At 38.8% G+C, this 13,279-nt stretch overlaps 2 protein-coding genes across 2 annotated transcripts in view; one reads left to right on the forward strand and one right to left on the reverse strand.

Moving 5' to 3' along the window:
- Positions 1–2,515: 2,515 nt before the first annotated feature.
- Positions 2,516–3,289, reverse strand: tmem81 (transmembrane protein 81; the record flags this gene model as incomplete). The annotated part of the gene is made up of 1 exon (XM_079826334.1): positions 2,516–3,289. The coding sequence occupies one exon, from the start codon at positions 3,287–3,289 to the stop codon at positions 2,516–2,518; it is 774 nt and encodes a 257-aa protein (XP_079682460.1).
- A 4,398-nt stretch (positions 3,290–7,687) lies between these two features.
- The window catches only part of prex1 (phosphatidylinositol-3,4,5-trisphosphate-dependent Rac exchange factor 1), an 88,072-nt gene continuing 82,480 nt past the window's right edge, over positions 7,688–13,279 (forward strand). Inside the window, exon 1 of the mRNA XM_079828131.1 lies at positions 7,688–7,973. Coding sequence (XP_079684257.1) covers positions 7,818–7,973 — 156 coding nt within the window. The 5' untranslated portion in view covers positions 7,688–7,817. The remainder of the gene's footprint in view (positions 7,974–13,279) is intronic.

Consider the following 13,279-nt stretch of genomic DNA (forward strand, 5'->3'; position numbering starts at 1 on the left):
CCTAAATCAACCGCTTTGACAGCATAAACCTACGATTACTAATCACAACAACATATATGACAAATCAAACATTATCCTTCCTGAGTGTGTGTGGAAACAACGCAAATGTAGGCTACTGAAATGTGTCTGTACATGAATGCAGCGTGCATATATTATATATTATATATATTCTGTCAAATCGATTAATCGCATTCCAAAATAAAGGTTTGTGTTTACATAATGTGTGTATGGTGTATAATTATGTATATTAGAATACACACACACATACATGTATTTATTTAAGAAATATTTGCATGTTTATACTGTATATATACACTCACCTAAAGGATTATTAGGAACACCTGTTCAATTTCTCATTAATGCAATTATCTAATCAACCAATCACATGGCAGTTGCTTCAATGCATTTAGGGGTGTGGTCCTGGTCAAGACAATCTCCTGAACTCCAAACTGAATGTCAGAATGGGAAAGAAAGGTGATTTAAGCAATTTTGAGCGTGGCATGGTTGTTGGTGCCAGACGGGCCGGTCTGAGTATTTCACAATCTGCTCAGTTACTGGGATTTTCACGCACACCCATTTCTAGGGTTTACAAAGAATGGTGTGAAAAGGGAAAAACATTCAGTATGCGGCAGTCCTGTGGGCGAAAATGCCTTGTTGATGCTAGAGGTCAGAGGAGAATGGGCCGACTGATTCAAGCTGATAGAAGAGCAACTTTGACTGAAATAACCACTCGTTACAACCGAGGGAGGCAGCAAAGCATTTGTGAAGCCACAACACGCACAACCTTGAGGCGGATGGGCTACAACCGCAGAAGACCCCACCGGGTACCACTCATCTCCACTACAAATAGGAAAAAGAGGCTACAATTTGCACGAGCTCACCGAAATTGGACAGTTGAAGACTGGAAAAATGTTGCCTGGTCTGATGAGTCTCGATTTCTGTTGAGACATTCAGATGGTAGAGTCAGAATTTGGCGTAAACAGAATGAGAACATGGATCCATCATGCCTTGTTACCACTGTGCAGGCTGGTGGTGGTGGTGTAATGGTGTGGGGGATGTTTTCTTGGCACACTTTAGGCCCCTTAGTGCCAATTGGCCATCCTCTGATGGCTAATTCCAGCAGGATAATGCACCATGTCACAAAGCTCGAATCAGTTCAAATTGGTTTCTTGAACATGACAATGAGTTCACTGTACTAAAAAGGCCCCCACAGTCACCAGATCTCAACCCAATAGAGCATCTTTGGGATGTGGTGGAACGGGAGCTTCGTGCCCTGCATCCCACAAATCTCCATCAACTGCAAGATGCTATCCTATCAATCTGGGCCAACATTTCTAAAGAATGCTTTCAGCACCTTGTTGAATCAATAAAATTGAGGCAGTTCTGAAGGCGAAAGGGGGTCAAACACAGTATTAGTATGGTGTTCTTAATAATCCTTTAGGTGAGTGTATATAATAAGAGTGTAATATATATATATATATATATATATATATATATATTTTTAATTATATAGACACAGTACACACATATATTATGTAAACACAAACTTTTTATTTTGGATGCAATTAATCGCTATTAATCGATTTGACAGCACTAATATATAAAAAAAAATTCAACTTAATTTATTTAATTAACTCTATCTCTATGAAAACATGTCAAATGTATAATCTTCTGTCCTTCGGATGAAACGTTAAACCGAGGTCCTGACTCTCTGTGGTCATTAAAAATCCCAGGATGTCCTTCGATAAAGAGTAGGGGTGTAACCCCGGCATCCTGGCCAAATTTGCCCATTGGCCCCTGTCCATCATAGCCTCCTAATAATCCCCATATATATATAAGATTGGCTTCATCTTCTCACCACCAATCAGCTGGTGTGTAGTGGGCGTTCTGGCGCAATATGGCTGCCGTCGCATCATCCAGGTGAATGCTGCACATTGGTGGTGGTTGGGGAGATTCCCCCCTTCTATGTAAAGCGCTTTGAGTGCCTAGAAAAGCGCTATATAAATGTAACAAATTATTATTATTATTATTATTTTTATTATAACATATAAACTGATATACCTGTATATATATATAAACTTTTTTTGTTGTTGTGAAGAATGAAAATTGTCATGGTAAATTCTATTGAATTATTTTGGTCTTAACCAATTGGGGGCCTCAGAGTCGACCACTGCTGTAATGTATGTGTTGCTCTTAAAGTTGGGCTGCTTTAAGTACAAGTTAAGGAACTTTGCTTCATTTACTGGGATCCAAATTAAGAACCTGTGACCAATTGACCCATGGTTGATGAAGTGATCTGTCTGTCCCTTTGAACACAAATGTGGATGTGAATCCTTTGTAAACAGTTCATTAACAGCTCTGCTCTATAAATAGTACACCATAGTTTGAACATGTTTTTCAATCCCACGCATTTGTGACATGGTCGAATTCATTCTCAACACATCTATTAATCAGTTACTTACTAAATTATGATTGAAAAAATGAAATCTGGGAATTCATTTTACTTTTTAATCATTCAAATGTTGTCCTGGGAAAGTTGAGCTGTTCTTTTCCGGTATAAACCCCACAAGAACAGAAAGATGACTGCCGACATTACAGCAGATATGGACATGCTTATCAATGCCATGTTTCGGGCAGTGCTGCTGGGATACATGTGTCTTGTTGTAGTGATGTTAGAGAACACGCTCACAGGGCCTTCCCAATGAATCAGACCTTTAGTAAAGTCTAAACTCAGTTCATTGGGAGATAACACCTTTACCCCTTTAAACATTCTCTTCACTCTTCGTTTGTCCGTGTCCAGTACGTCACAGCGGTATGTCCCAGAATCCTCTTCTCTGAGAGGGTCTAGCACCACCTTGTCCAGGCTGAGGGCTTCATAGCGGGTGAATAACGAGTCATCAGAGGTGATGACTCCACGGGCGAAGCGCCAAGACACCACAAAGGCAAATCGGCCCATGGCTTCCATCACTTCCTCTAAGCAGTCAAGCACCAGACGCTGACCGGTAGTTGCTGTTTGGGTCTTCAGTCCACACTGCCAAGTGTCCAGGCAGCGGATGGTCCTCAACTTGCAGGACGTTTTGGAGAGGTTTCCGGTCCCCATGATAGGGCAGAGCTCTTGAGATCGGAGGCCAAGACCGCAGGTGGCACTGCAGGGAAAGCTGCGTTTGATGACCCAGGTGTTGATATTCTCCAGTTCTTCCAGCTCGGCTTTGGTTAAAGTGCTACACCAGCTGGGGGAGTGCAGGAGAGTGCAGAACAACAACACCAGCCAAAGTGCTGAGCGAGCCATTGTAACTTCAGACATTGAAGAGGAGCAGCGACCAGCCAAGCTGTCAGAAGATGTTCAGAATGAGAATCTATAAGACCATGTGTTTATCAATAAATTATATGTTTATTAATAAATTATTCTAATTCTTTTTCAAATTCATTTTAGAGGATTAGTTCCCCCAAAAATCTAAATTTTGTCATAATTTACTACAAGCAGATCTCGGCAGCCATTGAGGATGGGGATGGATACTATGGCTGCCGAGCTTTGCCTGCTTACAAACATTCTTACAAATATCTTCCTTTGTCTTCAGCGGAATAAATAGGCCTACATTTATATAGGTTTGGACTGGAGCAACTTGAGGGTAAATGATGAACAAATTTTCATTTTTGGGTGAACTATCACTTTAATAATTGTAAATAATTATTTTTATACACATATCATACACATATACTTTTTTAATTACATTTATTTATTTATTTATTATTCATTTTTAAAAACACCTTTGCACACATAAAATTAAATAGCCTAATTAAATTATCATAATTAATTAATTAGTTAATTCATTCATTCATTTCTTCTTCTTTTTAGCACACCTGAATTTTAAGCCTAACTCATCCATTTTCAACGAGGAATCGCCTTTATCGGAATTTTTATGTTCCAAACTGGTATTTTGCACTTATTATGATGTGCTGAATGTATTTAATATTTGTAGTTATCGTTCTTACCTTCGTTGGTGTGTTCAAAAGATGTGACAAACTATAAAAAATCTCTCAACCTTTCTATTTTGCAATTTTAACGTAATATAAATCTGTTCGTCAGCTGCGCCTATCACTTGTGCTTGAAATAACGGAGGAAAGCGCGTGCTTTAAAGAGATTTAAGCTACAACTGTCGGCTAAGACGTCTATTTATTTGTTTTTGTTTAAAATAATCGTTTTATTATTATTATTTATTTACAACGTTTGTATTCCATCTTGCCACAAGATGGCGCTCGGTCTCACAGAACAGAACGTAGCCTATGCAGTGTGATTAAATAGTTTACGTTACGGGTCCAGTTGTAGTAAAATAAGTAAACTGTTGATTTTATTATCTGCGTGTCACTTATATTCATTTAAGTTACTGTTAAACCATTATATTTAAGTTATGTAAAAGCAATAAGTGGCTACTATGTTGCGTTAGTGTGGGCAGTACTCAAGCCAAGTAAAGCAGAACCAACGGTTATTGACACCTCTCAAATGTCAGACAGCTATGAAATGCCTAGAGCTGAAAGACTCCTGCGGGGTAATAGTGATTCAAACCAGGCCAACGAGTCATTCTTACCCTTTACGTTTTGCCCATTCATTTGGTGGAGTCTGGTGGTTGGTCGCCAAATGTTAGTGTGTGTGTGTGTGTGTGTGTGTGTGTGTGTGTGTGTGTGTGTGTGTGTGTGTGTGTGTGTGAGAGATAGAGAACTGTACTCTTGGTTTTAGTCTTTGTGATGGTGTAAACAGGATGTGGATAAGCTCTGATGGCTGTTTGTCATGCCGATGAAGCATCACCTCAAGGGCACAGACTGTTCAAACAAAACCTTGACAGTCTTCTGTGCATCAGAACAAACAAACTACCTAGCATGTACTCACCCTTGTATCATTCCAAACCTGTATGACTTTCTTTCTTCTGCAAAACAAAATAAAATAGGAAATTCTGAAGAATCCTGTTAACCAAACACTTTTGGTGACCATTTACTTCCATTGTATAGAAGAAGGGGAAAAAAACACTGATACATTTATTTTATGTGTGTGGAACGACACAAGAGTAAATTTGGACAGAATTCTAATTTTTGTGTGAACTTTCCATTTAAACTGCAGGGATGCCACATTCCATGTAGTCCAAATTGTCATGCTATCTGAATAGGTAGCCTACTTCTTTAGAATAAGTACTTGCTTCAAAATTGTCAAAATAGTACATTCTATTTGGAATGATATGAATGTGTGTAGTATGCAATCTTGACCTACTACATTCATGTTTTCCTTTTTAATGTGACCTACAGTTCCAGCGTCAGTTGCATTGCTACACAGCCATTCACAACTCTTCCTCCAACTCCCTCTGGCCCTATAGAGTAGTAAAGTGCCCATTAGATGCACACTTTAGAGTCTCATAGTCATCCAGGTACTTAAAAAAAAAAAAAACATTGTTATTACTATTTCATGAATATTGTCAATTCGGACATTTCACATAGGCCTACTGTATTTTACCTATACTATAGCGAAGTATGTATTTTTGAAGGCAGCCTTAAAGGGATAATTCCCCCCAAAATGGCTGAATTCTGAATTACATAATAGCATACTCTTACTACTTATGCCATAGACAAATGTGGTAAAAGTGGTAGGAGTAGTATAGTATGCGGTTCAGAATTCAGCATCTGTCATCATTTACTCATGTTATTCCAAACCTGTATGAGTTTCTTTCTTCTGCTGAACACAAAAGAAGATATTTAAAAAAAAAAAAAAGTTTGTAATCAAACAGTTGACGGTAGCCAGTTCCATATTTTTTACTATTTAAATTTTTGGGTGAACTATCCCTTTAAAATCGGCATGAAATGGAAGTTGCAATAGTTTTTTCTGTTTTACCTGTGATGTATATCAGAGGGAAATGGCTTTTTGAACAAGAAAAAATGTAGGACGGGACTTGATTTTGTCTATTGGGAATTGATTGGATGGTTGGATCATGTGTCATGCATCAGGCACTCTTTTTTGAGTACTGTGAATTCGGACATAGGCCTACTTCTATTGTCACATACTGCGTTCCCCCTATATAATAGGGAAGTATGCGATTTCAGATGCAGCCGTATAGCTGGCCCTTATTTGTCCCCATAGTCAGTGTTGGAGAAAGTTACTTTGAAAAGTAGGCTAATGCATTACAATATTACATTACTCCCTTAAAAAGTAACTAATTAAGTTACTCAGTTACTTTTTAAGAAAAGTATTGCATTACGTTACTTCTGTGTTACTTTTTCTCACCTGGGCTGGGCTTGTTTTTTTCTTTTATTTTTTATATAACAAAAAAGTTCTAATTTTGTGCAAAGGTAAAAGACCTCTTCAGACCAAAATTGAAATAATAAGCCTCAGGCTGAGATAAAAATGCAACTTCACGCATGAACAGTAGAGGGTGCAGCTCTGCTGTGCTGTGCTGTGCTGCCATTCTGGATAATGGAAGAGGACGCAGGAGAAAAAAGTTTTACCAATAAAAACAAAAAATCTAGTAATTTGTGCTCATGGTTTAACTGAATCATCAAAGGTCAGCAGCAAGACATTGGTCAATAAAGGTAGATTAAATGCATACAAATATTTGTTTTATTTAACATTTAATTACTGGAGGTTTGCATAGTCTGATTTTGCATTAATAGCTACTGAATCTTTATTGTGCAAGTGAGAACTACATTTAGTCTAGAACTACAATAGCCTAACCATCATGTTTACACACAACGCCTTTGCACTTAGGCTACTCTCGATTTTTCCTCAACATGGAGACAGGAGAGCTGTCAGTCAAATAAATGTGGAAAAGTAGCCTAACTCAGATATTTTGTTGTAAATTTGAAAAGTAATGCGTTAATTTACTAGTTACTTGAAAAGGTAATCTGTAACTCAAGGTATTTGTAATGCGTTACCCCTAACACTGCCCATAGTAGGCCAATGGATTTAGGTTTATTACTTAGCCTGGATGCAAGAAATTTGTTTAGTAACCGCTGTGGTTTCATACTGTAACAGTTGGAATAATTCCTATTTTTTTTTCTTTTGATGTTGGTGTTTCGTGCTGGTATGTGCTAGTCATTTGATATCAACATGGCAGCGCCCATGAAGTGGCCACCCGTTCCATATAGAATATAACTGTTTTTCTAGAAGATATGATGTCTAGTTAGTGAAAAACAAACAAACAACAACAATACATTCCAAAAGTGCTATTCATTTTTGTTTTGTGAAAGGAACTGTATTCACACAACACGTATCAAGATAAGGGATTATCAGTTCATCAGTTTATTGAAACGGAAGACGTGATTGTTCAAGCGCTGCAACTTGCAGACGGTCCCTGGCAGGCTCGCTTTTCTCTCTACAGCAGCCACAACCGTCTCACTTTTCGTGTAGTGCACACTGAGCACTCGTGAACTCGCTACTTCGGCGTTTACTGCACGGTTTTGCCAGTGATTTCATGGTTACTGGTCATTTCACGTGCACTCCCAGTTTCCACATCATTTGGCTCCTCTGGCCACTTTCTTCATTTATACCGCAGGCACCCGGTGGGCTACCTCTGGTTTACATTTTAAACGGAAAGTGTTTTTTAATGAGGTGCAAATTGCCTTGCTGCTGACTTCGATGTTGCGCGTTGCTACTTTTACAGAAGTTTCTTCAGTTTCAATATAACATTTTCCCCTGCCGCATCCTGTCGCGAGGTTGCGAGCAGCGCGCGGCGGATTAAATGGATTAATTACCACATCTTCACCTCGATTTTCGAACAACTGGCATATCTATTTTTGTTTGTTTGTTTGGAGGCGCTTCTCTCAAAGCGGTTTTAAAAATGAGCGAAATAAACACCGAGGAGGACAGTCAACAAGAAAACTGGGATCTAAACAGCAAGGACTCGGACCGTCAGTTTCGTCTGAGACTGTGCGTTTTAAACGAGATATTGAACACCGAACGGGATTACGTGAGAAATTTGGCATTTCTGCAGTCGGTAAGTACTGGGTTCAATCCAAACTCTATGAGTGTTGCAGTTTGAGCACCCATGTTCCTGGTTACATGTTGCAGTCGCGCGGTTATTGTTACAGTCTCGTTTACAGGCTCATAAACTGGAGATAACGGCCACCGGTGAAGCTGTCAAGCTGAGTTTAAGTCACTGTACTGTCGTCAGAAAAGAGGAAGAGGGAGAACGTGTGAAGCAAGCAGCCTTTCTAAAACAACTTGTGTTGGCTGGGTTCTTTTTTAGTCACATAAATAACAAACAAAACATAAAGCACAGGGATTGTTTTGTAGAGGGACTTCTTGGGGGGTTTTGTTACTGATGCAGGACGTGGATGTTGTTTCTCCAGTGGGCGTTTTAACTCGGTGTTTCCCAATGTTTTTTTGCCTTTATTTACACATACAGCCTCACCAACAAGGCTCACTTTCCATCATTCATTTTTATTAAATGCACTTTTAAACACCCAACTCAAAATAGCACTTATTTTGTTTCTAACTCGCATACAACATGCATTACATAGCCTATTGTTTTCTTTATTTTAGAAAGGAGTTGAAAATCATATTAATCATCTAATTGTATGTTTTTGTTGGTTTAAAGCAAACTCAAATCGATATTATGTGCCACCTTGAACGTATAAGCTACCTCTGATTGGGAATCACTGTTTTACAGTTTATTGGGTTGTCATATCTGTTGTACTTTTCTGTCCTGCAGTTTTTAGAGATGACTCTGAAGTGTTAAGTGTGAACTCTCTCAAATCGAGAAACAAGAGTCTGTCACTTTTACTGCCTTTTTCAAGTTATTCAAAACAAGCTCTAATATAGTGTATTTCCTGGTCATGTGCCGTTTCCTTTTATAAGCTCTGCCTCATAAAAACAGCAGCGACTCATGTGAGAGGTGGGATTTTCAGGTCTTCAGGGCAATCTAGCCAGTAAAACCCCCTGTTTTTTTGTCTTTTGATAAGACTGGGTTGTGCTCATCAGCATACAATCCCGCTCAGCCCAGAGCATGTTGTCATAGTGAAACCCCTCTTAGAGCATCGCTGACCCTGTACTGATAAAATATGTAAAGTAAGTAAAAAGTAAATACAGATAGCGTTTGAAATCTCCAGATAGGGATTTGGCATACTTGACAAGTGTTTTCTTGCTCTGATTAGCATTGGATCATGACATAGCTTGCCTGGATTAGAGAATAGACCATCACAAACCCATTCATATTCCAACCTTCCTTCATCTAGGGCTTTAAAACTAGTTTAGCTTTGGTAAACCACGTTATTCAGGTTTTTTTTGTGCATTTCTCGCATTCCACACCAGCACATTTACCCTGTTCCAAAACCTCTTGATCCTGGGATAAATTTAACAGGATCAAAGGAGCTGGAGAGGTTTTACAAACATGCCAATGAGGGGTAAGCAGCCTTACAGTTATTAAACCAGTTTTATAACAATCCTTCATAATCATATTGGCCTGTTAAGCTCCCGGAGTACAGTGGCTTTGTGAGGAAGCTGCCAATCGATGACGTCAAGTCTGCTGTGGCAGTTAAAGATTTAAGTGAAAGACAGACACTCTTTGCGGTTTTCTGAAAGAGGATGGGTTCACTTGTCCTAGTTATTGTTCTTTCTCTGCATATGGGAAGAATCATAGGCCCCTCTCATCCGCTGAGTCTCAGAGGGTTTCATCTCCCTAGCGGTGCGTCTGATGTTATCTGATCTGGAAGCATTAAGTGAAGCGGGACCAATCAAATTAGTCCCTGCAGATGCACCTTGACGGCCTCTCGTCAAGATGTGTTGACGCAGGTGAAGCGAAGCGGACGGTGGTGCATCAGGTGAAAGGGAGAGGAAAGCACTTTGTCATCCAGCGTTTCTGACTTTCCAAGGGCCTCTGTGTGAAAAACAAGGCTGTGCTTGAGATCAATATCAAAGACGTCTGCCTTTCAACTCATGGCTGGCATGCTAGGTGGTCTTTATGTTCTTTTGTCAGCACACACTGTCATGCCAAACATCACTGGCTGCCGCACTCTAGGGAGATTGATAATTGCCTCATGAATTTGTTTAGATATTTATGTGAGATACCCAGATAACTTTTATTAGACATAAACGTTTCAGGACTGTGACTTTGTCGCTCCCTGGATGGCTCTTTGTGCGTTTGTTTATCTGTGGAATTCCACAAGGACTCTCAGATGTGACAAAAGGATAATGTCATGGTTTTAAAGGAATAAACCAGGCTGTAATTTCATAAAGTCTGGCAGAACCAGAGATTCATATAAGAAGCTTTATTAGGCACAAATCTTTTCTGTTGCTTTTTGAATTTTTCATCACAGATGACAAAATGTGTGAATCATTAAGAGATAGGGTTTGGAAAAAACATTCTATCCAACACATATTGAAAATTTCCACTTTAATGACACCTTTTGTAATACTGTCCAATGAAAGTTCATCTTACATCGACTTCAAGTGGCACATGGGGGAGGGGTGTGTCTTAAAAATTTAGGCAAAAGTTCAGTAGTTGCTCCCATGAGTGACCTGTCCAATGTTATTGGCAAATGCTATCTGCATTTTAAAAGTTGCGTTTAAAAATAATTTATTTTATAATTTGTTTCTTTAACATTAATTAAATGTATTTGCTTATTTAAAGATATTTATTTGTTTTATTGTTATATGTAAACAAGCAGTTTTAAATGTCTATTCATTTGTCCATTCGAAATTGCATTTATAGGCTACATTTTTATATTTGTTCATTAAATTAATTGTAATATTTGTATTATTAAATTAATAATTAATATATATAAATATTAATATTTTTAAGTGGGACTCCGTAAAATAGTGCAGAAAATAGTTTATACATTACCATTAAAAATATTGGGTCAGTAAGATCTCTTAATGTTTTTGAAAAAAAGTCTCTTATTCTCACCAATGCTGAATTTATTTAAAGGTCCCATGGCATGAAATTTTCATTTTATGAGGTTTTTCAACATTAATATGAGTTCCCCTAGCCTGAATATTGTCCCCAAGTGGATAGAAATGTTGATCGGTGTAAAACCGAGTTCTGGCTGTCTTTCTCTGCCTTTGAGAAAATGACAGGTCAGACGAGCCAATCCTGAAGTCTCCTGGTTTGACGTCCAAGCAGGAACGGTTTCCTCCCTTTCCTCCACCCAGAGAATCTGGCACGCCCATGCAAACGCTCGTCGAGAGATCATTGCATCATTGCTTGTGAACGAGTGAACGCTGGCAGTTTCTCAGTGTTTGGATGTACAAATGAAAACAGAAGTCTTTTTTTAGTTCCTTCTGATCTGTGATCAGTGATTTCTGATGTGTAGCTAATTATTTATTATTCGTGCACACAATGCGGCTTCTCTCTCTCCAGACAGAACGGTGTTTTCGTGTTTTATATCTTGTGAGTCAGTGTTTTTGTACGTCCTCGTCGCGTCTATCGGTTCTAAAATGTGCATACAGTCATGAGTTTCTGCTCAACATCAGCAGAGATAAACCTCACACACGCCGAAGCTCGGCCTTCAACATCCCCGACCCACAGTACTGCATCTGGCCCACAGCGGAGGCACCAAACGCGGCGTGAGATTAAGCAGAAGGGGGGTAAGCTTGAGCATATCCGGGCTAGCCAGCCTAGCCCCACAATAAACTGGATTACATCCGATTACTGCTGTTGTGTCTTTGTTTGCGCTGTGTACTCAACGCGCGTCACTGACGCTTTTATTTTATTTTAAAAATAATGCTATTATCAACACTTACTTTTAACTCGTTCATCTCGACAGCTGTAATGGTACTTTGCATGTGTTACAAAGTTGGTAGAATAATGATGAAGAGACGGACTCGGTGTGACTGTTTATTCAGAACTCTCAGATACAAACACAATAAACTCGCGCTGACTGACAGCGCTCTCATAACTCAGTAGTTACTATAAATAACTTTGTTAGCAATCGCTGAGCTCAGTCTCTGATACATTAGTGATGTCCGGTTCGCGAACGATCTTTCTTTTGAACCAGTTCTTTTTAGTGAACCGAATCAGTTCACCAAATCGGACTGAATCGTTCTAAACGGTTCGCGTCTCCAGTCAGCGCTGATCCATAATTTACTAAAGTTACTAACTTTCTGACATGAGTGACAGTCCCTCCGACTAGAAATAGACTAATAACCTAAAGTATATGCTGTAACTAAAACAGTTCAGACATGCTGAGAACTGATGTGAAGTGAACTCAGGTCCATCCGTCTCTCTGGCAGACTCGTGCCTGCTCGTGCCTCGATAAACCACGCCCCCTCCGCTCATATAAAATGCAAAGATGTCAGCCAATCACAACAGTGGGTGTTTTTACTGAAGTCTCACAGCAGACACGCCTCTTGAAGCAGGGCATTCAGCCACAGGGCAAACAGCAGTATTGAAAAAATGCCTTTTATTTCTAAATTATGACATTTTATGATGTAAAAGTCATACTAACAATATAAGTACAGCTCAGGAAACATTATAAAATAATAGAAAAATGCCATGCCATGGGACCTTTAAGCAAAAAAAAAAAAAAACTGTGAAATTGTCAAATGTTATAGCAATTTATAACAACAATTTAAAAAAAAAAAGAAATATTTTGAAATGTAATTTATACCTGTGATGGCAAGGTTGAATTTCCAGCATCTTTTGAGTCTTCACTGTCACATGATCCTTCAGAAAACATTCTAATATGCGGATTTGCTGCTCAAAACATTTCTTATTATGACCGTTGTGCTGCTAAATATTTTTGTGGAAACTGATACATTTTTTTCAGGAATCATGGACACATAAAGTAAAAACAAAGTGTTTGTTTGAAATTTTAATGCATCCTTGTCACCCAGTATACATTTCTTCTTCTAAAAAAAAAAGTTTGGTAGTGCAAATATTCATAAAGACTTTTAAATTATTATTATTTTTATTATTATTCATCTGAAGGCAAAAAGAAAGCAAGCTTTTGTTGCACCAAGCATGTCAATGTATTTGTCTGTAGCAGAGCCCAATATAGTACATCCTTTATAGCAATGTCACATTTAACATTTGACATTTTAAACCATCAAGAGTAACCCTATTGCAAGGAAAGATTCCCTGGAGCAACCTGAGGGTTAAATGTCTTGCTTGGGGGCAAAAAAGTAGAAGCTTGTGATTCAATTAACTTTTCAGTTCCTAAATGTAAGAGCCTCAGTGTTTGCATATGACAGAGGATCCGTTTCCTGTGTTGGGTTGGGACTGTGCCCCCTCTGATGTCTGTACTGCCAGTCCAGCTGTTGTTAGTTTGTGTGCCCCAGCTGGGCTCCTAAGGACAAGAAGAC

This window comes from Gobio gobio (assembly GCF_949357685.1).
Source record: "Gobio gobio genome assembly, chromosome: 10".
Lineage (NCBI taxonomy): Eukaryota > Metazoa > Chordata > Actinopteri > Cypriniformes > Gobionidae > Gobio > Gobio gobio.